The sequence below is a fragment of the Falco rusticolus genome, chromosome 9, assembly GCF_015220075.1.
Source record: "Falco rusticolus isolate bFalRus1 chromosome 9, bFalRus1.pri, whole genome shotgun sequence".
Classification (NCBI taxonomy): domain Eukaryota; kingdom Metazoa; phylum Chordata; class Aves; order Falconiformes; family Falconidae; genus Falco; species Falco rusticolus.
In genome coordinates this window covers 53,620,405-53,647,568 of record NC_051195.1, presented here as the reverse complement: position 1 = coordinate 53,647,568, position 27,164 = coordinate 53,620,405, and the positions used below count along the sequence as shown (strand labels likewise).

At 40.0% G+C, this 27,164-nt stretch overlaps 1 protein-coding gene across 5 annotated transcripts in view; it reads left to right on the top strand.

The window, feature by feature from the left end:
* The window catches only part of GBF1 (golgi brefeldin A resistant guanine nucleotide exchange factor 1), a 109,934-nt gene that overhangs the window by 40,109 nt on the left and 42,661 nt on the right, over positions 1 to 27,164 (top strand). For 4 of the 5 annotated variants that reach the window (XM_037399875.1, XM_037399876.1, XM_037399877.1 and 1 more), the window contains one exon: positions 24,558 to 24,689. In XM_037399875.1, coding sequence (XP_037255772.1) covers positions 24,558 to 24,689 — 132 coding nt within the window. Of the gene's footprint in view, positions 1 to 14,771; positions 14,845 to 24,557; positions 24,690 to 27,164 lie in introns of those variants that run through there. The other variant, XM_037399878.1, reaches the window with a different exon arrangement.

Genomic DNA, 27,164 nt, shown 5'->3' with positions numbered 1-27,164 from the left:
AGAAGAAAACTAATTCCTTGCTCACAGTGTTGTGTGAGCTAAGTTACCAGAGTTACAGCTTTCACAGCTCAAAAAGCAAACGGCAGGCTGAATGGTTCTCTTTCACTGAAACCCATCTTCTAAAAGTAGTTTTGATGGAGACTGCCTTCTTTAAGAGAACCTAGAAATAGAATTTTTAAGTAACCTACTGCAGTTTTTTGGTATGTATTTCAGATTGGACTAGAGTAAATGTGAAAAGACAACTAATGACTAATGACTCCCACTTGGTCACAAGAGTGTAAGGTTTACTGTTTTGTTTCTTTTGGCTGGTACTCTGCCTTAAGAGTCTGCACATTCAGTATTAAGGGCATACATAGAGGAAGACATGTCAAGTGCTCTAGCTTCTTGTAGTCTTAAGATCATCTGATTACTTGTCCTGAAAAATATATTCTAGATTCTGCCTATATTTGAATGTGAGTTTGGAATGTAAAATGTTCCATCCATTCCAAAATAGTATGGCCAACTACAGAAAATCCTTCCTTGAGCATCTGAAAGAGTTTTAGCTGCATGGCCAGTAGCATACCTTCACCTTGAAAAAGGTGCACTGGACTTGGGTTCTTTGATCTCTGAGGGTTAATGGGGCATAAAACCCGTGCACATTGCATCTTGTTGAATCTTGGATTTTCCTTTGTCCTTTCCTTAAAAACAAAAAAACTCCCAAAGCTGAACAAGACAAACAGGTGTATGTGTGAGCTGTGCACTTCCTTGCTGCCAGCTATTTCTCATGTGAAAGAACAGCAGATTGTTTACAGATACAGAAAATGTCAACTCCATCTCTGCTCCATTCTGCCTCTGGAAGGGCTGGACATGGCACTTGATGGATCCCTTCCCATCTGCTCAGCTGCATGTCATGTGGTTCCACTTTCAGCCTTGTTTGCTGGTGTTTAGTTTATAAACTTGGATAAACTGGCACCATTCCCTCACATCACTTGCATGTTAGTGTAACGCACGTTCAAGACTTCCTCTCTGTCATATGTAATGCAGTGGTCTTTTCCTAGTCCATTGGTTGTGAGCCACTTGCTGAGCTGTTAATAGCTTGTGGCAGGCCTGTACTCCAGTTTAACCTGATCTCTGACTCTTTTTAGGGTCTAGAGAGAGTTTTTTGGTGAAGGCAGGGAATTTTCCTGACTCAACTCCCCCTTTTTCCATCTAATGTTTTTCCCGGCTAGTCTCCAAGATGCAGCCGTTTGACACTTGTAGCTTCTGTGATGGCTACTCCTTTTTCAGCACTCAGCTGCATATAAATTTGCAGTAGACCAAGACTGACTTCTGGAATTTTTGTGCTAATATTTGTGGTTGATAATTTTGCATGTCAGTGAAGGTGAGGCCAGGACCCTCACTTTGGGATCTTTATTGGTGCTATGATGAAATGCAGCACACTGTCAGAAAATCAGTTTGTTTATTTGTATCAGTCCATTTTATGTTTTAGTTTAACATGAATGCTGTAAAAAGGGCTTTTTCTCAGTTTTTAAGAACGCCTTCTGTTTGTAATGATGATTCTTGCCAAGAATAAAGCAGGTCAAATCTGTTGGAGTCTGTCTGACATCCTCTTGAACATCAGAGCAATGAGTTACCCTTTCAGATTCCCCTGCTGCTCTTGTCCTCTCTGAACACAGCTCATTTTAGCTGTTAGTTCCACAAACTCATTTTAAATGAGTAATCTATTATGAGTAACGAGGTGTGTGCTTTTATGTGAAAGAAAACAAATTGGCTGCTGTGCAAGCCTTTCAAATTCCTGAGTGTGCTTGGAGGTGTGGGTTACAGGAGAAGCAGATAGTGAGTGAAAACAACTCTATGCTGGGCTCAGCTGCTCAAAGTATTTGTGGTGGTGTGTGTTTATTTATGAGCCTGTCTTTGCTGGGGATTCGCTGCCCTGTATCCTGGTAGAGAAGACTCACAGGCAGAATGAGGAAACCCTCATTAATCTTCATGCTCTTGTTTAGAATTTCTTGCGCTGCCTGCTGCGGCTCCTGTTGGAGCAGGGACTGGCCTCTCGCAGTGAATTGAAATGGCTAAGATTAATATTAATCCCTTTAATACTGCAGCTCATGATATAGTCATTAGGTGACTTGGAACTAATCCTGCCCACCTAACTAGTGTGATTTATTAAATACACATGGAGGATTTAGTGTGAATACAGCTTGGTGGAATAGGCATCAAATAAATACCGCTGTGTATCTGTGTTAATGCTGGCAGATTGGGACACAATTGCAGGACAGGCTAGGAAGAAACAGGAGTGCAAGGGATACTTATCATACGGTTCAATGGAGTTTACCTTTTTTGGATTAGTAGTAATGATTTTTCTAGCTGGACACAGCATGTGCCAAGCAACCTAAATGAGGCTTAAAAAATTGAATTAAAAGATTGGGGGAAGCACAGATACATTTATACACTGCACTCAATGGCAGGAATTGGGCAGCTTCCTTGCTGTACTGTGAGGAGACAGCAGGTCCTCTTCATTGTCTGCTCTGATCCTCCCAGTGCAGGGTGCCAATTAACATCCCGTCTGCAAACATTCAAGGTATAGAATAGGAAGACAGTTAATTAGTACTGAACTAATGAGCATTAACCTGCTATTTCAAAATAACAGAGGCTCCTATTAAAACAGTTTGGGAAAATAGCTGTCTTTTTTCCTTATGTGTGTGACAGAGGTCTCTGAGGAATTGTTTTTGATGGGTTTTGATGGGTTATTTACTGGGTCTGATTAAGAAAGGGTTGTTTAAAGGAGCTGAGCAGAAAACAGTGGTCTGGGCAAGGAGCGTCTGTGTATATAGCTCTGAAGAGATGGCTTCCTGACCCCAGCCCTGGTGACATGCCCATTTTGAGCAGTGAGGGAAGAGGGATCAAAGGTAAAGTTGATCAGTGTCTAGATGCTGGAGGCAGAAGATTAAACTTAGATCATTTCCTAAATTCCCACAATCTGATCAGTGCCTGTTAAAGCTTGCAGGCTGCAAGATGCTGCAGTGAGCAGTACAAGTTTCCTTGCTTATCCTAGAAGAAATCTTAGTGTGAGCTGAAGAGGCCATGCAAAAGTTGGCAAGGAAATATTAAGATCTATATGCAAAGATTAAGTTTTTTATGCCTATCATTTGCTTTTTGCACTTCAAGTCTTTTTAGTTAAAAACACAAAATGTGAAGCTTTTATTGAGACTGCTTCTTTTTGAGATGATTTCAGTAGCTCACTCACAGAGAAAAGATGAAAATATAGACCCAACACAGCTGTACCGGTAGTGTTGAACAGGGTGGGAAATAACCTGCGTTGTGGCCAGGTTAATTCTTACCAGAATGTAGTGCAAAGGGGCAGATTTGTTAAACTGGAGCTGTGCGCTGGAGAGGCAGAGTTTGGTGTGAGGGACAGATTGCTGAGTGCTTTATTAGTAGATTTTATTTTTCACTTAAATTTTCAGAAAAAGAAATTGAGTCCTTATCTAAAGTGTACTTGAACTCTGAAGAGGGATTATCTCTGTGGAAGGAGGACTTGCAGCTTGTCCTACTGACTTCTTTAATATTAATAAGAACAGAAAGTTGCATTTCAAGTTGAAGTGCTTACCTAGGCAGAGGTTGGGAAGATGTCTAGTATCACACTAGTGACTAAAAAAGACTAGACTTTCTGTGCAGTGGGACAGATATTATTGATCACTTGCTAACTCTGAGCCTCTCTCTTGCTTGAAGTATCAGTCTGATACATTGGCCATGTTAACCTTAAGTTTTTCCAACAAGGTGGGTTTTTTTTTCCTTCTTGCTGCTCCTGAGCTTTGTTAACCATACTTTTTCTAACCAGCTATTCTGCTTCCTCAACTCCTGTGACTTCTAACCTTTTTTTTTAATTTTTGTACTTGACATTTCTTTGAAACTTCGAAAGACTTCTGGTTTTGTACTGAATCTTCTTTGAGACTTAACCCAGTTCTGACCACACTAAATCTGTGTTGCTAGGACATTCACTTTTAAGAGGGGACGTATGAGACCTCATGGTATTTTTCTTACCTTTGTCACTTGGGATCAGGGTGCGAAGTTATCTGGCACTTTAAACGTGATCTGTTTTGATTTGAACCCTGTAATAGAAAGCTAGAAATGCTTAATTATGATGGCAGCAAATAATTTTTCAGTGAGATGAGTTAAAATGTCTGGCCTGTTTCAAAGAGGGGATGGGACTCCGCTTGCCTGTTCAGTTGTCTTTATCAGTCAATGTGGGAATACAGCTGTGACTTCTCATAAGAGATGCAAGGTCATGCACTAGTTCTTCGGAGACCATATACAATTTCTGATAGAATAAATCTGGTTGTAGCTGAGGAAATTCAAAGTATGCCAAGTATGAGGCTTGCTGAAATGTATGTTTTGGTCTTATACATTTAGGTTCTTTTTGTTGTATATTGTCATTGGTTCTGGAATAAGATTGCTTGATACAAAATTATAAGATTGTCAAAACAATTGCTGTCCTGTTAATGATTTATCAAATCAATTTATGTTGGTTTATTTTATCTGGATTTTGGATTTTACTGAGTAATAGTGATAGATGCCCCTGACATTCCTGAGTTTTCCTCTCCGACTTTGATGTACTTTCTCCCCAGCCTCATGCCAAGCCCCCTCCCTAGCACTGCTATAGCTCTTCAGTGGCTAACAGGACAGTGCAAAAGATTTGTTTAGAAGGCAATGAAATTCTAGTATGTATAGGAAGACCCATGTATCCTCTAAAGTCTCCTGTCTTCTGGATACTTGAAAATGTACTAGAAAGCTAAGAAATTGCTAGGACATATTCCAGGAAATTAAAATTTTAATGTAAAGCAAAGCAAGATACTTAATTGTTGCTTTTAAAAAGCCTACTAATGAGGAGGCAAGGAGATTATTTTGTTAGCTTACCTGGTGTCTGTTCATACAGTAGTCAGATTATTTCTGAGGTAGTTGCTTATCTTGGAAAAAAATAATTTAAATAGGCTGCAGTTGTGATTTCTGTTAGTCTGTGAAAAGTGCTTTGTTTTGTCCTAATTGCTTGCTGTCCGATTAGTGCATGTTTGTATATGCTGATGTTTGTTGAGTGGTTGCAGGAGCTAGTTAGGATACAGTGAAGCAGAAGTATTGGGTGCTTTTTTTGGTTGTGGTTTGTTGTTTTTTTTTTTGTGAAATGCAGCATTGACTATGCAATGAGTAACAGCATGGCTTAGTGACTGATGATCACCTATTAGTACAGTTAAGGCAGATGTAACTCTCAGCTGAATTATCTTAGAATGTCATCATGCATCATTCATATAGTAACAAGTGTAAGGGTCTGATGTTTATTAAATGCTGCCCACCAATGACTTTCTAAAGTAAATAAATGTCTGTTAATTCAGTTAATAAATGAGGTATAGCATTTTGAATAAAAGGATTTAGAATTGAGCAAAGTCTAAAAATACAGTTTTTTGTTTTGTTTTACTAGTCTGAGGAACTTGGCTTCTTTATAAGCAAAGCAGCTGCTTACACTTTCAAGGAGATGCTTCCCACAAGATAATATTATTGAAGGAGGAAAATGTTAAGGTGGTATAAAAGCTAATTTCAAAATTAGCTTCCATAGTCTCCTTTCTAAAAGTTACCTTTAGTGCCTGAAACTCCAGAAATTAAAAGGAAATGCCTCCAAAGTTAAACTCACTATAGGAGCTTTCCCAGGTGGCATAGTTAATAATAAATATTGATGTCTTGAATTATAGGTCGGTTTCTAATCTCCTCTGAAGTCTGTCTTGCTAGGCACCCAGACCAATCATTCATGTGTATTGCAGAGTCTGATATGCTATTAGGTAATTTGCTCCCTCCCCTTTGTATATTAGCTGTTCTTTTTAGGGTTCCTCGTATAAATGAGCTCTCCACTCCTCCTGGCTTTTGATGCATTGGCAGCCATTAGTAAAACCTGTTAAGTCATGAGACATTTGCTAATTAATTTTGGAGTTATTTAAAATAGTTTGAGCTTTGCATTGTTAAAGTTTCATTTTTTTCAAGTGGCCCTTTGTAAATCTAAAGGATAGAAATCCTCAGCAGAAAACTAAGCCCCTGGTAATCGCAGGATTCTCTTTGGAGCTGAGCCTTTATGAAACATTTTCAGTAGCATGGCTGCCTAGGTAGAATTGTAAGAGTCACAGAATGACTGAGCTTGAAAGGGACCTCTGGAAGTTATCTGGTTCAGTCTCTCCTGCTTAAACAGGGCCACCCAGAGCTGGTTGCTCAGGTCTGTGTCCAGGCAGCTTTTTAAGAACTCCAGGATGGGGACTGCACGACAACTTACTTAGAATTATTGGAAGTTACCCACCCACACCCCTGAACCTAAATGTTTTCCACTGTGTCCTGCTTGTAATAAAGTTTTGTGATTTGCACTTAGTGGTCTTTTTAAGGGGGTGGTTTTTCATGGTGTGTGGAAACAATTGTTTAATTATTTTTTTTATTTTAAGAAATCTTTTTCTCAGTTTGTTAGCTAACATCTAACAGCATCCAGTACAGAACAAAACTAGATTCTAGGTGGCCCTTGTCTCTGGGGCAGAGAGGGATATCTCATTAGGGTCTGTAGCTAACTGCAGTTCTTTAATCTTTGAAATTCAAAGATTAGGTGCAAGTATACATTGCTTGTATAAGCAGTGTGGTAGATAGTTGGGACAAGAAGTACAAGTCACTGTCAGTATATGTAAAAGAATATAAATGAACACCTGATTGCAATTCAGCTAAAGAAAATAAACTCACAAAGTACTTTTACTTTCATGTGATATGACTCAGGGATGAATCATGTCTGTTTTACTGGGAGTCTTAGTTTTGTTGGAAGAGGACACTAGGGAAAGAAGGACATTGGTTTGGGCTGGGATTTTTTGTTTCTTTTTTGGGTTTTTTTTGGTGGCAGTTTGTTGGTCTTTTGGGGTTGTTTTTTTTTTTTTTTGAAGTTGGTGTGTCCATTAATGAAGAGAATTTGGAGCATGGAAGTAGGTACTTTAGGTCAGCTGAGAAGTCTGTTATGTAGCCATGGTGAGAGCAAGTGATTAATACCTTGCTTTGAGGGTCTTTTGTAACCTTTTAAGTCAGTTTATGTAGTGAAATGGATAGTGAAAACTGACGCAGTGATTTACTCTCATCTGCTCGCCCTGCACATACTGTCAAGGAGGCATGACTAGACAATGATCCGTATGTACTTGAACAGAACTTTGTGAGCATTTGGGAAGTAGAGGCAATAAAACAGATAAGACTGATCTAGTTAATGAAAGTCTTTTCCACCTGCCTTCTTTTTAAATAGGGACACATAATAATGCCCTTATGAAAATGGCAGAGCAGAAGTTTTCTGTCCTTACCTGGCACAGTGCTGGGCATCCTGGAGATGACAGGAATCATATGTCTTATTTCTACTTGTAGATATTTTGTCTGCTAGCTTTCTGCTTCTCCCTATGTAGTTTAGTGAAAAATGCTTTGAGAAGAAAGTGTTGTTCTGTATTTGATCTACTGTTACTTACTGATTACATAGGGAAGATAAGTATAAATGCTAGCCTCTCTGTCCCTGTCTTTTGGCATTGATAACCCCTCTTGAGATCCCTTCTTTCAGTGAAGATACATCTTTTATTTTTTTCTTTTTCCTTTTTTTGAACTCTTCCCTGCCATTCTCTAACAGAACAGTCTTCAGTTAAAATAAAATCCCCTATTACAGGTTTAAATATTGTTCAATTTGTCCATGCAGTCTGCTAAACTTTATCCAGACATGGAGGTATTCCATAAAACACTGATGTGCCTCTCCAGTAAAATGGTTCTCCATTTCCTTGTCTTCCTACCAATGTGGATGAAAACAGTATGCCACTCCCCCCATCCTTCTTTATGAACAAGCAGAATAAATTGTAGCCCGTCATTTCTGAAGCTTAAGAAGTGGTTTTCTAACTGTAGTGTGCATAACCAGTTAAAACTTCTGTGAGAACCTTCCACATCGTGAAATACTGTGTTCTTTCCACTGCTGACTCCAGAGGATCGCAGGCTGCTCTGCTTGTTCCTTTTGCAGTGCATGCACTGCTTTCAAACACATTGTTCATTGCACAGGCCCATAGCAGTAGTCTTGTAAAAATGTGTAGGTTTATTTAGTGTGGAAAAGGCTGAAGAGGACCTGATTGCAGTCTTCCACTAACTAAAGGAGGATTATAGAAAGGGCAGAGCCACTTCTCAGAGGGGCCAAGAGATCCAGTGATGAATTTTTAACAGGAGAAATACCAGCTGGGCATAGGGGGAAATACTTTCTAGGGAGGGTGAAATACTGGGACATCAGAAGAGAGAGTGGAATCTCCATCCACGGAGAATTTTGAAGTTTGACTGAACAAGGCCTTGAGCAACCTGATAGAACTCCAGAGCATGGACTTTGGATGAGCAGGAGGTTGAAGTAGGTGACCTCCAAAGACCTGCTTCTTCTGGTCCAGACCTTTCTGTGGTTCTGTGCTGGTTGAACTTGGTAATTCTTAATCTCCACTGTGTAGTTACCTCTGACTAGCTAAGTGCTGCCTATTTGTTTAAAACATAGTCAGTTGATCTTTAAAATCCATGTGTGTGTGCTCTCACATTGCTCTTCCTCATTCACTCTGTACAATCCCTCTTTTTATGTACTCAGCACAGACATCTTCAGTGTCAGCTCAGGTGACTTCTGTGCTGACATGTTTAGTCTTAAGCAGTGGAATCGACTCTGCCAGACCATTGGCTTGGCTTTCCATTATTTTCCAAAAAATGTGGGAGCAGGGAAGGGAGGGAAGTAGCCTCACCCCCACCCCTCCCTGCTCTGGCACCTCATCTCTGTCCGCTTGAAAAGTGAAGTGAATCTGAAGGATTCTGCTATTCCCTAGAGCATGTCATTGTCCAGTTGAAGGAACCTAGCAGGTGAAGCTAATATGTAAGGAGCATTTCTTTTTCTCTTGACTCTCTCAAATGTGCACAGTTGTGGATGTTTGTATTCAACAGAACCACTGTGAAATTTAGTCACAGCCACAGCATGTGTTCCAATTTTCCAGGGAAACTTTCTCCCATCTGTGGGTTAACCCTTTCGCCGCTTTCTTTTTGCCTCTTCAGCATTTTAGGAAATTTCAGTGAGCAGTTTCTGAGACCAGGGAAGCTGGAAGAAGACTTAGATCTCAGTGGTCATATTGGGGAAGAGTAAGATTAAATAAGGTTGGGTGTTGATGGGATGTACGTAGGAGATTATTATTATTTAGTTAGTTTCTTCAAAACAATTAAGACACTTTTATTTCTGCAAACTTGTTATACAGTCCCTTCACACCTCTTTTTTTGTCCTATGCTAGTAACAGATCTAAACCAAACTTAAGTTGCTGCCAAGTAGTCTGTAGGTGTGGCTTACCTAAGGCTGTGGTAACTGCCATACTTTTGCAAGGTTGTCACCCCAGTAAAGCTGCATTCATCTTAGGAGTTTTGCCATTCTATCTTCTAGGCTTAAATTAGATTTTTAAGGGAGATGGTACAGATGCTGTATTGACCAGGGGTAAAGGCTTGCCCTGCCCCGTGCCCGCCCCCCCCCCCCCCCCCCCCCCCTTTTTTTTTAAGCATGCTGTTGTGCTGGGAGTGAGGGTTTCTTTCCTGTTTGTGGAAGAAATCTACTTGTAGGTATATTCTTGTTTGTTTTGCAATCATTTGTTAAGAGACATATTATAGTGTGGAATAAATGTGTTTGACTTTATTTCTCTGCATGAGAAAAGCATGTCTAGAATTATATTTTTGAGTTGTCAGTGTGTCCTGATGTAAAAGCAGGAAGCTTCCCATCAGTGTGCTGGTACAAAATGAACCTGCTGACTTCCTCTCAAGGGAATGTATTTTATGTTTCTAGATTTAAAATCCTAAAGTTACTGTGTTAAACAACCCTAGCTTATAATGTCTAGTAATAAAGTGATTCCAAATCATGCAACAGTGTTGAATCATATTTTACACCATTCTTTGAAAAAAAGTTGTCACACGTGGAAAATAATGCATACTCAGCACTGCCCACAGTAATCATTGTGAAGCAGAGGGTGAATAAGATACTCTGCTGTAGAGGGGACATGGTACTTGTAGCACATTGTCTTCAGCTGCTCTTTCTCTTTGGCCATATTAAATTATGTTGTGGCTTCCTTTGCCCACTGCTGCTCTTTTCACTCATTTCTCTATTTGGATTCTTTTTGTGCTGTGATTCAGTCCTTCACAGAGCAGGAAAATGACATCTTCAGACTGTCTGCTGCCAGATCACAACAGCAGTTTCAATTGGAAACTTAAAAGCTGAAGCAGGTGCTGGAAACTCTATTCTCCCTTTGGTCTGATTCATTGAGCGCCAGCCTTCAGCTGAGGAATGGGGAAAGGAGGAGAATTGATTTTGTGACTGAAATCTTGGACTGATTAATATTTGCAGTGCTTCAAACAGTACTGTGAAGGCTCCATAAATTAACTCTGAACTTAGTGGAGCTTGAGGTGGTTGCGCGGTGCCACTGGGGGAATTGTTTTAAGTCTGAAGTTGTGACTCAGGACCAAGGTGCTTATCTGCAGCAGATGCCATGTCTTTCTAAGAGAAGACAGGAGGAACATACTCTGTTTCTGCTAGTTTTCTGGAAGTCCCCAGATTTGGTAAACTGTGGGTTTGGTTTTTGGTGGTGGTTTTTGGTGGTTTTTTTTCCAGTTCAGTTACAGCCTGAGTGTGCAGCTTCTGTTAGAAGACTGATTCAGAAAATTGTGAATGTTTTCTAGGGATAGTTCTGGAATGAGCTCCTGCTTTGTATTTATTATTGCTGCTACTGACCAGTAGATGATCTGGGAAGGGAAGCTCTTCACTCGGTGAATGTTAGAGTGGCTACATTCATAATGTACAATGTCAGAGGGGTATTTTGTGCCTGGTAAGCACAAGTCAGAATTGGAATAATTTTAGTAGGAAGAGACCTCTGGAGGTCATCTGCTCCAATTCCCTGCTGAAAGCAGGACCAGCTTGGAAGTGAGATTGTGTTTAGGGTTAGAGCCAGCTGAATTTCAAATATCTCCAGGGATGGAGCACCAACAACTTCTCTGAGCAAACTGTTACAGTGTTTGACCACCCTTCTTTAGAAAATGTCTTTCACAATATCTACTTGGCATTTCCCTTGTTGCAGCTTGTGTCCACTGCATCTCATACTCTTCTGCATTCTTCCATTGCTTTATTCCTATTAGAAGAGACTCTTTTCCTAAAAGCATAAGGTAATATGAGAATGAAGAGACATTCTGGCATGTTTGGACCAGAGTAGAGATTTTTTTCATGTGCTATTTTGGAGAAAAGGCACAATGAGCACTTCTGCTATGTGCTTTTTCAAGGGATAGCGTCGATTCAGATGCAGCCTTGTAAGACCTGGAGTTTCTTGACCCGTAGTGTGTAACAGTAGTAACAGTTGTGGTACAACAGCAGGCACTGAGTCTTGAATAAGACTCTCAGTTGAATTTAGGTGTTTTGTTCCAAACCTTGATCTAGAAATTGCAGTAGGCTGAGTGCAGGGCATTTACTTCTCCCGTTTATCACTCAGCATTGACAGGTAGATGCAGTGCTAGGAGGAGAAAAGCCCACAGCTGCTTAAGGGGTGTCTAAGGAATTCTTTTTGTAGTGCTGAATGGGCATGAGAGATTAAAGTATTTTGAAAGGTTTATCTTCAGACAGTGCTTAGTTATTAGCCTTAACTTTTTGGAAACCTAATTGAGATGTTATGAACCAAAACTTTTTTGTAGAAGCCTTATATTCTCATGTCTCGATAGTCTGGACCAAGACTTATATGTAGGTGTTTTCAGATGAAATGCTAGCTTGTGTGTAATTTCCACTTATTATTGGAGAGCAATGAAAGAGTTAAAGTGAAACATCAGTTAGCTATTTTTTTTAACCACCCTTAACAGGAATAACTTCTGCTTCTGCTCATCACTGATCCTCTTGTCTGTTGCCTTTTTTTTTTTTTTTTTTTTTTTTTAGTTAAAAACATTCTTTTTAATTCAGTGTGATAAAACATCCGTTATTTGTAAGTTGATTGAGCATAAAGTATTTCATTATAAAATGGTCATCCATCACTGGAGGCTGCAAAAAACATTAACTGTGCACTTTTGGCTGGAATGCAGCTTCTCCAGAATAATGCAGCTTCTGTGTAAAGCATGCAGCATAAAAAAATCAACTGTTCAGGAAAACAGGTGCTCGCCTTGCTCTCTCAGAGCTTTGGGATTTCATCCCAAGTTTTTGGAAGGGCCCTCAAAGTCCTTCTGTTACCTAGAGTCACTTTCTGGTTTTAAGCACTGGCCTCAAAGCTGAACAAAATGCTGCTCTGTGTCAAGTGGTTTCATTCTGACAAGGCCGTGAGAATTGACTAGCTGTTTAACCACTGTTATGTGGTTAAATGATGTACATTTTCTTCCCCTTATTCATTAGCTCCTCTGAAAGTTACATTGCATTTTGTTTTTTTCCATAAAGCTCCTTAACACTGCCACCCCAAAAGTGAGCGGTCAGGCCAAGTTGTTTCTAGATGTGACTCCATTATGTCCCTGTTAATTTCCTCGATAGTTCACAGATTGGACCAGTGGGTTTCTGTGTAATAGATTATAAAGATTATTTTGATCTTAACTTGGGTTGTACAGTGCTTGTCATACTTCCATAACTTAAATATGAACTTGAGAAATAGCTTCATTCACCAAGAGTCTTAGTTAACTTTTGGTTTTGGGAAAACCTGGGATGATAGGGCAGGAAGCCTTTATTGGATTGGTGTTACTGTGAGCTGGGTTTTTTTTTTTTAGATTATTTCCAGGTAATCTAATGGCACAGCACTTAAAAGGCCAAATGTGTCCCCTTTTCATATGAGGAATTGACACAGAGATGAAGTGACTTGCCCAGGAGCATGAAGGGCAGATGAGTGGCAGAGGCTGGAAAGTAGGCTGTTTTACCTATCTGTGATCAAGGACCTTGCTACTATCCAATGCTCAGTTTATTTGCATATCTGTTTATATCCTGTCAGAGCAAATTCTGTAGGTCTAGGCTTGAAAATCAAAAGGAAATTCTGTCTTTGCCTTTTTAACAGGTCTTGGGAACAAATGCTGTTGAAGTATAATGGTTCCATGTCAGAGGTCATGGTAGCAGAAATGCCGGGGCCGAGAGGTTAAAGCAGAGTTGTGTCCACTGACCTGTTCAGTGTGTGTTGTGTATTTCAGTTGGAGAGTCGGGCTGCGTTGTGCCCTAAGGGAAGGAGAGAGGGATTGTAGAAGGCTACATACGTGTGTGAACTGGGGGCTGGTTTGAATAAACAGGCCTGCTCATCTGCGTGAGTTGGAGTTTTGTGCTGTGCTGTCACTTTTAGATCGCTCTTGCTGGACAGCATGCAGTGATGGCCTTTATAATGGTAGGACAGGATCACTCAGTTGAGCTCCTAAAGCACTCTGGTGGTTTATTGTGTCATAAGCACATACTAGATCAAAACCTTTAGCAATAGATTAAAATAGATCTATTTGGCACTTTCTTAGAGACTTTAACCAGTATTCTTTTTCTAAGATGCAGTGCTAGTGGCCTGTATGCCAAGGAGTTAATCATACTTCTGATACAAGCCTGCTGTTCAGAATGCCGGTTACCTGTCTTCCGTTAAATGACTGCTTCAGAGAAGCTGATGCAATAGGGAGCAGGACTATGGGGTGGCTAATGTCAAGCCATACTGTACCTGAATCTTTATTTGGTGTTTGTAGTCTTCCCGGGAGAGATATGAGCTGTCAGTATACACGTGGACTCTTTCTGCCGTGAAAAACTTTGTCTAAATTGGGAGCATTAAGGATGTGAGCAGAAGAGTGTTGGCCAAAGGTGTTGCAGAGGGAGCTTTGGCTCAGCATGGTGCTTCAGAGTATCATGTTGCCTTCTGGAAATAAATAGTTGCATTCATAGGCTACCTGTACTTGTGTGCATTCTGAAAGGGTAGCGTAAGTAGGATTTGTAGCATTGTTTAGACCTCCTGACAGAAATCACATCAAAATCCTGGATAAGTTTATAGAACTGTGTAGAGCACAATAGGAAATCCGAAAATCCTGAAGTTCTTTAATTCCTGTCACATAAGTTTCTTCAGACAGTGCAAGTGGAACAGAATCAATAATATTTAACCTTACAGGCTGCAAGAAAAAAGTCTTCATGGCAAGTTTTCTTGACCAAAACAATCTAGCTTTGGTATAAGAATGCCAATTATGGGCCTTGCCCACAAAGACCAACTCTTACTGGGGGAAGAGCTAGTTCAGATTGAACCTCAAATGGCACAAAGTCTTGCTGCTTGGGAGAGGAATCATTCTGAACTACCTGTACATTTTTTCTGGTATATTTTGCAGAAAAATAGATATTTTTCTCTTTAACTATGTATATAGATCCTCTTGAGTCTGGAGGAGCGGGGAGAATAGAAATCAAAACATAGTTTTCAACCTCTCACCTGTTAATGAACTTTGCTCTTCCCTTTGAGATGGTGCTTTGACCATAGAAATTAATGGGGTTTGTTAGTGGAGGCTGAATTACTGTCCTTACATTCAGATGTGGTGAAGTATAATGCTTAGGTTTCCAACTGGTACAGAAAGCAACTGATTATTTCTCTCTCCAGGCTGCAATAAGGGCAGCTAGCTTTTTATGAATGTGTGGAATCCCTTCATTTCTTCGCAGAGATTTTTAGGTCATTTTGACTCTTCACAGACATTTTATTGTTTTACAGCTGATGCATGATTCCAGGACATGGGAAAAAAAATAATCATGAAGTTGGAGACTGATGTAATACTGTTTCCATGATGCCCATCTTCAGATGGTGATTGCTGAAGTTGAAGCAATCGCAGACCTTTTCAGTTGCAAAAACGGTAAATGAGTGTTAAATCTCAGGCTTCTGCTTCCCTTCCGTGTGCCATCAGCACCTTGTATCAGTAGATTGCTCCAGCACATAGAAGTATGAAGAAATTAATTTATTTCCCCAGTCCATTCTCAAGAACATAATATTCACTTGTTTTCATCATTCTAGGAATTGAGCTGCCTTTTAATGGAGGCAGTCTGAATTTCTCCTTGTGTGTGTGCATGGATTACAGACAGCTTCAACTGTTGCTGTGAGAAAAAAAAAAAAAAAAAAAGTTGCTTGATATTTCTACTGTTGTAGTGTCTTAAGGGAACAGGTGAAGTTACTGCCACCAGACCAGTCTCTTCTCCCTTTTGCTTCTGTTCTTTTTTCACTCCTGTAGGTCTGAAACTAGTATTCCCACAGTGTTTCGCACCCTACCATGCCCAGGGCTCCCATTTTGCGTCTGTGGTAATTTGGTGTGTTGGTTCTTGAGCTCTGGGCAGTTGTGTTTTGCCATTAGCACTTGGGAATTTTACTTTCTTGTAATAACATGGTGAAGCACAGTGTCTCCTAGATTAGTTTAGGTTGGATAGAAAAATTTGTGTAAATCATAACAGTAAGGTATGTTAAACCTTTGAGAGATATTTGTCATTAAAAGATTCTCTTTCCTCTTGGGCCATCAGGGTTTTCTTCATTTTGTTCTTTGGGTTTTGTCTCTCTCTGTTGCTTTTTAGACTCTCTGGCAACACAAGAAATGGCTTGTTTGGGATTTGTTGTTCTTCAATTTTCTTGTTAATTTTTCCCCTTGGCACTTACGGGCTTCCCTTGAGGAAGAGGTAAACAGAACGGGGTAACATCCAGACAGCTAATTGATGATAAAACTGTAATCTTTTTCTCTAGCCTTTTAGAAGTAGTGAGGCTTTCCTTTTCACAATATGGTGAATTTGCAATGAGAGAGCTATTCATAGCATGGTAGACACACAAAGCTGTGGAGAATTACTGTGCTTTAAAATACCGGGGAAGAAGTTTTAATTTCTCCTGGGCTTTTAAATTGCCTACTTAGTTTGGGCCTGGTACCGTGCAAGACGTGTAAAATATCATAGTGAAGCAAGTCCAGTGACTGAATAGAGTTCTGTAGAGTATCACAACCTAATTGCTCTTCCTTCAACATGTGCCAATTTCTTTTAGAGAGGAAAAAAGTGCTTAAACTTGGCATACATCAAACTGGTGCTGTCAGTAAGATGGACGGATCAGTCCATCCTCTGGACTTGGCGGTGTGCAACGCAGTTCCCTGTAGGTTTCATTTAGCCTAGTCGGCCTTGTTAGAGTGGCCATGCTCTCTTTCTCGTATTAGGACGGAACCTTGGGAAACCTGGCTCTAATTCACAACAGCAGCAAGATCAATAACTATCAACGTTTGGTCAAGGGCAGATGAATTTGTCATGGGATGACTGGTTTTTGCTTTGGTTTAGTTTGGTTTAGTAATTTCATTTAGAGTTGAATGTCATTGGATCAGAGGAGTGCCCATGGGTTCCGAAGTTCAGAGCTGGTACAGGTTCATCCCAAGAACTGGCTATTGTCATGTGCATGGTGATTTTCTGTAAGAAAACTTTCAAAACAATTTCAGCTGGTTCTAAACAGAGGCAAAGGGTGAATCTTGCCTGCATTTCACTTACCCTGTTGTTATGCAATTTATTTCTTTATTTAAAGAATAGTGTTAGACTTCCGGTTACCTGTGAAACTCATCGCAATTTAACTTACCGAAGGACTTTTTCCTTGTAGGTGTATGGGAAGGTTGATTTCTCTTCCTTGGAAGTTGTTCAGACCTTTGTGTTAAGTAACTTCCACCCATGGGGAAAAAACACTTCTTCACAAAGGGGCAGGATTTCAGTTTTTGTAGAGCTATTGAGGAGTTCAGTTTTTTGGAGTAGGATTAAGTGCCATTACGACTGTCACTAACAATTTTGAACTTGCATCTGTCTAAAAAAGCCACAAAAGTAGTTGTATATTCCAGAACCTATCAGAGGCTCAGGTCAGCAATATTCCCCCATCTCCTTTCCCTGAGAGCAGTCACCCCCTCTATAACAGATCAAAATTTAAGTAATTCTGAATTTGCATATGTGGCTTTACAAACAATGGGTCTTGATCTAATCTTTTTCTGGAATGTGCTAGCATAATCAGGTGTTGCTCTAGCGCTCATCCTCTAGTATGACATAGGAGGAAGGGCTTCTAGAAAACAAGGATGGATTAGCATTGAAATTACACTTAAAGGTAGATGGGTATTACTGTTCACACTGGCCATAAACACACTCATGGGATAACAATTTGGAAACAGTAGGCTTTTACTGTGTAGAGTTAATTGATTTGTTGCCTTTGATCAGAGCAGTTGTGTCCTTTTAGAGGTATTCAGGTCACAGGGCAGGAGGAAATACTCTAGGATTTGTACCAAGGTCTTCACCTGACAACCTTCAGCCTTACTATGCCAAATTAACTCTCAGTTCACTTTAAGAGCTATTCTTGGTTTGAAGCAGAGACTTTTGAATATAATCTCTGACTAATATCTGTCAACTATAGCTCAGAAAAACGTTTGTCAAGGTGCTATTATTCCAATCTCTACTGTCTCCTCGGTGCTAAGAAATAAGAGCAGAATTAAACAACTTTAAATTTTGAAGGTGCTGTCCCAACAACTTAAGTTTTTTTCTTCGCTCTGCCATCTGTATGACTGGTATTAAAAATTCAAGTGGTGAGCAGTTGTGTCTGTGCTTTTAAGTCCATCTGCATAGAAACCATGAAAGCTTGCACTTTGCGTAGCTTGATGCTTCCTGTTGATGGTATCTTTTTCCTTGTGAATGGAGTGAGTATCTCCCACTTCTCCCAATATCACTCCCTCTGAAACAGAATACTACAACTAGGTGAAAAGTGCTTGCAATAACAGTGGAAACACAGCTGGAGTTTTGAGAGTAATTTTGGCTGAAGATACTCTAGCAAGTACCTGCTTATGAAAAAATGCCCAGAGATTTCTAACGGGCAGTCAGCACAGCTTAATTTGAAGCATGACATCAGATGAAATCCCTGGTAACTAATGGCTAACACTGGTGGGACTGTCAGTGCTCTTGCTTCACCAGTAGATGCAGGAGTTGGTATTTCAGTTGAGTTTATGCCGCCTTGCCCAGAGGATATCAAGAGTCAAATGCTCAGTATGCATTCTGTCATCCTTCCCCAAAATAAAAATCTCAATTCTGAGGGGCGCTTGAGAACTTGGCAGTATGGAACAATGATTTGTTAAAGTCATGTTTAATGAAAGGGAGATAAACACATGAAGCTGAAGTGTGACAAATGAAAGCATTTGTGCCATTGTAATGAAATTAGGCAAACAGAACAGGCTTGACAGCTCTGGGTTCCCCCTGTCAAACTGCATTTGTAATTCTAGCCTTGCATTCATGTGTGGCTGTGAATGGCACTGTTTTGCTCTTGATATGGTGGGCCTGGGCCCCTGAATGACCACTTTAATTCACAGGGAATTAGCTTTGAAGAGTATATTTTACAGGCATACCAAAAAGGCTTGCAGTTAATTCTTACTTCTCCTTCGTTGGCTTGAATATCCTTAATTTTGGATCTGTGTTTATTTCTACCATATGTAAACCTTTCGTTAACACTTACTATAGTGCAGTATAGATTTCAGAGATACACAGAGCTTGCTTCCACACATCCCCATAGTGAGCTTGTATGCTGTGTTGTGCAGTCCCAGCAGTCTTTTGAAAATAACTTGCAGTATTTATGTGTTCTGGAAACTAGAGTGTAGGCTCCTGGCTCCTCAGCTTCTCCCTAGCTGTCAGAATCCAGTTCTCTTCATCTATTAAATAGTTTAGATTGGGATAAGACAATTATATTTTTGGGTACCTATAGGTAATGTCAGGTGGCTGCTCTTTTTGATGACTTCTTACTTATCAAGTTAGTGGACATTGCCATCATTATTTGCAGGAAGTTGGACTAGAGATTTCTCTGATCACATTAGCCGCTAAGTCAGACTATGTAAGTAGTAATCTCTTCTCATTTCAGATAAGAAGATCTCTGGAAACGTGCTTTATGTTGCAAGGGCTGGTCTAAACCTTGGAGAAAAACAAGACCAGAACAACAAAAACCCTGTGGGGGGAGAAATGACAGAGGGTTCTTTTCACTTGAAACCTTGACTGTACCAGGACTGTGCGGAGGGAAACGTGTTCAGGAACAAATGAATGCAGATCATGTGGTTTAGCTTTTTTACACTTGTTAGTCTACATTAACTGGCCGTTAGTGAACTGGAGTTAAATGTTGGACTAAACTTCCTAGCTAGAAGAAGTCAGGGCATGTCTTTCATTGCAGGTGCAGGGTGGCATGTGTTCTGCTCAGTCTGGAGAATTTGTTTTCAGAGTGGTGAAATATGTGCCTCCTCTGCACATCAACTGTAGAGCTGCTGAAGTTGTAGTTTTGCCAAGGGACCTAGAACCAATATGCGTGTGCTTCTCTGTGGCATTACCTAATTGACTCTATGTAAAGCAAATTCAAGGTCTGCATATTTTTAGAGGAACAAGTTACTGTAGTTCTGTTGGCTAGGTTTGTTAATCTCTAACCAACAGATAATCACAGGACTAAGTCAAAGGAATTCCTCTCTTCCCTGTGAACATGCATTTTGATCTGGGTGAGAGTAAGCCAGCAGTTAAGACTTCAGAAATGTTTTTGAAAAACTGAAGAGTATGGCTACTCAATACTTACTTATAGATAGTTTTAAAGGGCAAATACAGTTTTGCCCTTTTTCCTTGTAACTTTTCTTCTCTCTAACTTGCTGAGAGAGACTGAAAGAACTTCTTCCCCTTGCATGAAAAGACAAAATGTTTTGGTGTTTGGTAGGTGAACTGAGAATAAAGCACATGAAGTCACATAGGCCAGAAAGGCAGTTTTTTCAGGAAGTGTTTTTGAGGATGAGACAGGAAGTACTTGCTGGTACCTCAGTTTTCTGTGGCATAAACTCATTTATCTCCTAAGCAGGAATGCTGAAGAGCTGGATTTCTGCTCTGTTACAGTGTTACCTTTATCATCTTCTCACCTTAAGAAGAAAAGAGAATGCTTTTTCAGTGTACAGTTCAGTACATAAGCAGGGAACGTAACAGCACATGCTTGAAGCATTGCTCTTGTCTGAGCCCATCTGCATTGGAGAAGTGCGTGGGATACAGTTGAGACAGCCTTTCTGAAGGCTGGGCGTCAAAGGCCAACAGCTGCTGCATAAGAGGAGTCCAGGTCATGTGGTTTGAGTTGCAGTTGCCTGTCCTGGGGACAAATGATGTTGAAATAACTTGTCATAAACAATTTTTTCTCGTTCATTTACTCTGATTCGGAACGCATAGCCGATCCTGATAAGAGTCATTCAGGAGTGAAGAGTTGAACTGCCAGAGAAAGCAGCTTATGTGAGCGTTTTAGATCAGGAATGTGCCAACAGTGTGCTAACAATAAGAAACCTCTTCCGAAGGGGACCTGCTCCTGTACCTCAGGAGAAGGGGGCCGCCGGAGGTCTGGTGCAGCTTATTTGCTGAAGTGCCAGAATGGCTGGACAGGATTGCTGAAATGGGAGTTAGGTGCTTAAATGTGAATTAGTTGTTTAAATATCTTTATAGACATGTGTGTCTAAGTGCAAATAATCCATAGGATGAGTGAAGGAAAGCACAGTGTTCTCAAAGGAATTCCATCCTCATATTGCAATTGCCAGCCTGAAGAGTTGGGTTTCTGGTACACTAAAGATATTCTTTGCTTTCTTCTCTATCTTCATGCACTGTTTTGGGCTAGCCGAGCGGTTTTGAGTGTAGGGCTGGTTCTGGTCTCTGCTTTCCTGAAATTCTGTTGAAGGAACCTATGTGAAAAGAATGGGAAGTGGTCTCTCCAGCTGGCCTCCAGAGCAGCCCAGGCTCTTCTTGTAGGACTAAACAATGTTTTAATATATTTTCTCCCTAGCTTTGAGTAGATTGAAAAGGAAGGCTGGTTTTAGCAATCCCTAGTGACATTTTGATCTCCTTGTGGACACTTGTTCAGTTTTTCCTCTTGCAATACCCTTATGCTGAGGTCATGCTTGCAGGGCTCGTGAGATTTGGGGTTTGGTTTGTTTTTTCCCCAGACTTGAAAGCAGTAACCAAAGCAGAACACCATCCCCTGTTTTCTAGGTCAAACACTGAGAAATGTCTCTTGCTAGGAAATATACTTGGAGAAACACCTCTATCAGCAATTTGCAAGTCTTTCACTGGTTATGGTTTCCTCACTGGTAATGCCTGAACCTGAATCTTGCAGAGCAGGAACCAGAATGGTGAAAAATCAGAGCTTCTTTTTTTGGAAAGCTTTTAGAAAAGTTCAACTATGTACTTCCAAACACTCAATATTTATTTTATATAGCCCTTGTTTTGGCAAAGGAATTCTTAAAGTTGTAATAGATTTTGCTGCCCTTTCTGAGGTTCTTAGATACTTTCAGGAGAGCATAGCATTGCTGGTTACAGTTAGGTGCCAAGAAAGAGCAAGACCTTATCTAGTGTCTCTTTCATGAAGTTTAAGGTGCTGGGCAGAACAATTCTGTTTGAAGACTATGGTCCTACCTTGCCAAAGTGTTGTGAAGAGAGTGTTATTCAGTTCCTGCTGTTCTGTGCTCTAAATTAAACTTGAGCTCTGGTAGTAAAAGCGCAAAGTGCACCTTGCAGTTGTTGATCTGAAATGGCTGGCAGGTTGGTTCTGGATACTGCCATGTTCAGTATATAAGGCTATGAAAACCTTTTGGGGAACGAGCTTCTGAATTAACTTCACTGAGCTCAACGGGATTGAGTTAAAAGAGAAGGATTGCTCTTTGACTTACTGACTTGTTTGCAAAATTTTTACTTTGTTTAAAAACTTCCAAGTAGCTTTAGTGCCACTTTCAGATGCTGAACTGGTAACTCCGGCCAACGAGAGTAATCTGCTTCAAGACGGGATATAGCAAGTATAGCTACATTATTACTGTTTTTCCATGCTCCCATCTTCCTGTTAAAGCAAGCACTGCTACCAAGATTGAGCTCTTCCTTGAAGAGGGAGCTGGTGACCCTTATAAGTCCTTAATGCCTGCAAATGCTGCTGGTAAGAAGAGCTCATTGCAATAATTGAATGAATACTCCTCAGATGCAGTTAGCAGTGTGATTGGTGTTTCACTGAAATTCAGATCTTTCAGACAGTATTCCTTTAATGGGTAAGTCTTGCACTAAAAACACTCTCTCCTTTAGTATATTTTTAATTTTATTTTTAATTTTTTTTTGATAACGCAGCACCAGCTATCCAGTCTGAAACAGTTTTACAGCATACACAGTCACTTTCAGAGAGCTTAATGTAAAATGCTGTGTTACCATAAAAGCTAGAGTCTGAACATCAGGGAAGCTGGCCAGAATTGCTGTGTAATCAACAGTATGTGTCTAAGTTAAATCCTAATTATGACAAGCCATTTTGTGATCTTCGTGGAAGTTGGGAATTTTAGTTAGACTGCAAGGGAATCTAGTCTTTAGCCACATCAAGATTCACAAATTTAATCAAAATTAAAATATGAAACAGTCCCCACTCTTGTAAAGAAAATGTCTATTTGTTGTCCTGAAAATGGATTAATGGAAAGTGTTGTCACCTACATATCCTCTGCTAGCAAGCCTGTCTTCCATTATCTCTTTCCATCAGTGCAGCTAGGTACATCTGCTGAAGTCCCATTTTTCTTAGTAATCAAGGTGCAGCTTTTCCATCCTGGGCTCACTAGATTGAAGGAGGCTGGAGGAATTGACAGGATTGTGGTAGTGCTAACTGTCCTATAGAAGAGATCAGGTTTGGGGAAGAAGAGTTTGTGTGCTGAACCCTTGTAGTCTTACTATATGTAATGTTGCCCAAGTGCTTGTAACCAGACAAGTGTTTATAAAGCACACTTAAATAAACATTGATGAAAGCATGTCTTATGATCCTCTGCATTTCCATGAGCTATTGAGAGGTGACACAATTGTAATGTCACACCAGGATATTATCTGACAAATTGGGGGAGTTGTTCCTAAGCCAAAAAGATTGAATCATCACGTTCCTTTTAACCTCTCAGAAGTTAGTGGCATTGGCCTGATTTGAACTGATCACTGAAATGTAAGAGACTGCATAATGATTCCCAAAGTTAATTTTCAGTTGCAGTTTTGCTTTAGTCAACAGCAAAACTATTGCACTTTGATGTTGTTCTCAGTGGTCTTAACTATTTAAAACACCACCACCCCTCCCCCCACATTATTCTTTCTCCTTTGTTTCGTCACCATAATTTCTCACAGTTCTGTTAACATGCTTTCTGATAGGCTTTTTATTTTGATACTTAAGGGTTTTCAATAGAAACTGTGATAAAACAGAATTCTGCTTGACTTAGAATCAGAAAGGTTTGGGTTATCTTTTTAAAAGTAAAATAATTGAGTTGTATCAGTAGATAGAAAAGCAGCAGCTTGTCTAAGGACTCAGGGATTACAGGCTTTTTTCTCCCCCACCTCAAAGAAGCTCGTATGACAGATAACTGCAATACTGGATAATCAAGAATATAAATGCCAGTGTTCCTGTGACACTGTTAGCCATTAGACTTGTTAGCTTTTACTAGGAATAAAATGTAGGTTTTAGCAATTTGAGCCAAGTGTTTGTACTTCAATAATTCTGGTCTCAGCGTTATCCACGTTAATTTTAATACATTCTTCTTTGCCTGCATACTGACTGTATTCTGGTTGCCTTTACTTGCTTTTTAGTGCTTTGTCCTCAGGCCTCCTCTTATCCTGATTCCTTGTGTTTGGTGTGTTTTGGTGTTTTGTTTTGTTCTGGGGTTTGGGGGGATTTTATATTTTGTCACTTTCCCTAGGTCTGGCTATTCTTTTCTGTATTTCCTTTTCATTCCAAAAGCTTCCATTGATCATCTTGAAAAGTTTAGAAAGATTGTTAGTTGTTCTTTCTCCAGCTCAACAGCTCACTGCATCTGCCTTCTTGTATTGCCGCTTTAGAGAGGAAACTTGCTGTCCAAAGCAGCCAGTGAAGAGTAGCCTTTTTTTCTTTGGTTAAGAGGCTAGTACAGGTACTTTGAGAACAAGACTGGAGAGTTTTAAAATTTGTTTATTTTGTGGGTTTTTCCTGTCCTTGCCAAGCAAACTTCTAATGTTGCAGAAATGCAGTTTATATTCAGGCAAAGAGCTGCAAGAGATCCAAGTAATCTGGTACATTTGTACTGTGCATGTACTTAGCATGAGGCTGTATGTGTACTAGGATGTTACAGAAGTGGCAGAAGGTGGGGCAGGGTTTATATAGTTCATGTGATCACACAATTCCAGGAGTACTAGGAAAATGCAACTGTATCTGCCAATTAATTAAAGCATGAATTTAGGCAGCAATGGCTTTGTGGTGTTCACAGAGTGTTCTTACAATAGGATTTGTTTTAGAACGCTCCAGAAGGCTGTTTTGAAGATCATAAGAAAGTGAACTTCAGAAACCGTTGCTTTTAAAAAATACATATGTATACATGTGTGTATGTGTGTCTATGTATATATATGTATGTATATTTATTTTAAAAGCAATGCTGACCTTCCCACCAGCTTTCTGAAACTAAGCTATGGCAGGTCTCTTTCCTCTGAGATTAAGCTTGCTGTAGATTCTTAAAGAGTAAATGAATCCTAATGAATCAAGTCTGATTTAATGTCTCTTTTATTTTTATTTTAACAGAGCTATCTGAAATTGAACCCAACGTCTTTCTTCGGCCTTTCTTGGAAGTAATCCGTTCTGAAGACACTACAGGCCCCATAACTGGATTGGCCCTCACCTCTGTGAATAAATTCCTCTCATATGCACTAATAGGTATGTGATGTGGCTTCCTGGGATTTACCAAAATGCCAGCCAAATGCATCTCCTTGAGATGTGCCTTTGGCAGGATACATGCTTTCAGTCTTAACAAGGAGATTGGGGAAATAAGAAAATTGTCATTAATGCTGGGGAAATTGGCATCTGCAGTTTCTTAATATAATAAGATATTAAAAGAAAGGCCTGGTGGTCTTTCATGGATCTACAGCAATGGCTGGATTTTCCAAAGAAAAATGGAGCCAAAGCTTCTAGTCTACCCTGACTGCTGCGTGTGCTTATGGCCCACTGCAGTGGTCCCCAGCTGCTTTTCAGTGCAGTTTGGGCAAAAGGGCCAGGGAGGGGAGAATACCAGCTTGGGTTACAATGTTGTCATATACATAAACACAGTGGAATTTATTGAGTTTTGGGGACTAATATTTCCACTGTAGAGCGAGGATGTATTTTGCCCAGCCCCAGACCCTATCCAATGGTGTGCCAGTAGTGTACACTTCTCGTAGTTGTCATGGAAGAGACAGTTTTACCACTGCCCAGACTTTCAGATGTGTGCGTTCTCCTTTCTATTTTTGAAAGACTAATAATGTGCATGTGGTAAGTTCCCATGGCTCAGCTGGCTTGTAGCAACTCATTAGCTGGCTTTCCGTCTGCCTTTGGTGGGTCATCCTGTTGTTAATGGTGCTTGATTTTTTTCTGTGTAAATTCTGTTAGTACTTTCTGATCATACTTGTGTGAATTACAAAAGTTGTTTGTCTGAGTTTGTTTATACGTAGTCTTACTTGGAGAACATTATTCTACGTGTCTGCTTTCCCCCAGGTTCAGATTTCTCACTTCATTTTCCCCTTTACGTTGAAAGTGGCACTGTTGTTTTAAATATTTTGTTCTTTAGAGTTAGCATGAAGGAAGTTGGAGAAAGAAAGGGCTTGATGTAGATGCTGACCACTTTTGTGGGAAAGACCCAAAATTAAAATGAGCAAAAATGGAGACTTGCAGGAAAATGGATTTTAGGAGTTTGTTGAAAAATTAGAGTATAAAGACATCAATTAGTGGGCAGTATTGGATATAATTAAGTGAAAGAAAATAACTAAAATAGTGCAATATTGATGTCACTTCATAGAACAATAAAGAAATCTTAATAAATAAGCCTGTGAAACATTTCCCTCTGGAGCACTAAGCACTAGTTTAGAATATGTTACTTTAAACATAGAATGAGAGGTGGAGGACTCGTCTGGGCTTTTATGATCTGGGTGGGATCAGAACATCAGGCTGGTATCGCATTTCCAGGCAAATGTCTTCAGAGGCAACTGACTACAAATATTTGACTTGAGACAAAAATGGGAACAAATGTGGTTAAGAGTTTGTAGCCATTCTCTAGCTACTTGTTATTTGGAATATTAATTAGGCCATTCAGCAAGGGCACATCCCTGTGACTGTTGATGAGCTTGTCTTTGTAGCAGACAGTGGAACAGACCTCTGCCTGGCTTTTGTTGCAGAGTAGAACCTGTAATCTAAGACCTCCGGTGCTGCTTCAGGTGACATTCACAGCGGCCTTATCCTTTGTGCTGCTCCAGATACCAGTGAGGCTGGGATTAGTGGTGCTGGCTGAACATCTGGCTAGGGTTGTGTTGTTAAATTAAAGCTTTTTGGTCATATATTTCTCTTTTAATGTAAGACTAAAGGTAGTCTAAAGACTGTTTGCCTAAAGATAGGAAAAGCTTAAAACCATCCTTAATATACAAATCCATTTCAAACTGTACAGAACAAGAAGGAAAGACTCTGGCACAACCACAGTGGGAAAATTTCAGTGTGGCTGGTATTTGTGGTGCATTTTAGGGCTGCGTAATTGACAGGTGAAACCACCACTTTTTTCAAAAGTGTCATTAGCTGTGTCCTGTGAGTGGATGCCTTTTGCTGTACGTGCTGGGTTGAAAACCAGTGGGCAGTGAAAGGACCAAACACTCCTCTGTAACTATCTTTGTTTAAAATGGCTTCCTTTTCCTATTTCCAAAGCATTTAATCGCTAATCCTCGTGCCTTCTCACTGTTTTTCTTAATGTGTCACATGTTAGCAGGTGGTTATCTGTCTGCTTTTCAGGCCAGTATTGCTGAGGGGTATGTTTTAAAACCAGTTAAAAAAGAGTAATTCTTGAGTAGCTTTTGAGACTTCTGTTCTCCAGTAGTCTGAGTTGCAAAGATCTGTTCTGAAATTGTTACATGTAGCAGTTCACTAATGGCACAGTGTGCAGTCACAGCTCAGTTAAAGTGACTTGATATCCATCACACTTGTGTTTTAGTACGAATAGTTAGCCTTACAGAGCTTCTCCTCTGCTCTGAAATAAGTACTGCTGTTTCAAAAGTTAGTCACTAAATTACATAGTAATTTTTAAAGTATGAGAAAACTGTGTGACAATACTAAACTCCGTTGATTTTCATCGCTCAGATTAGTTATCTCCTTACTTAGCAGTTTTGCGCTAGCCAT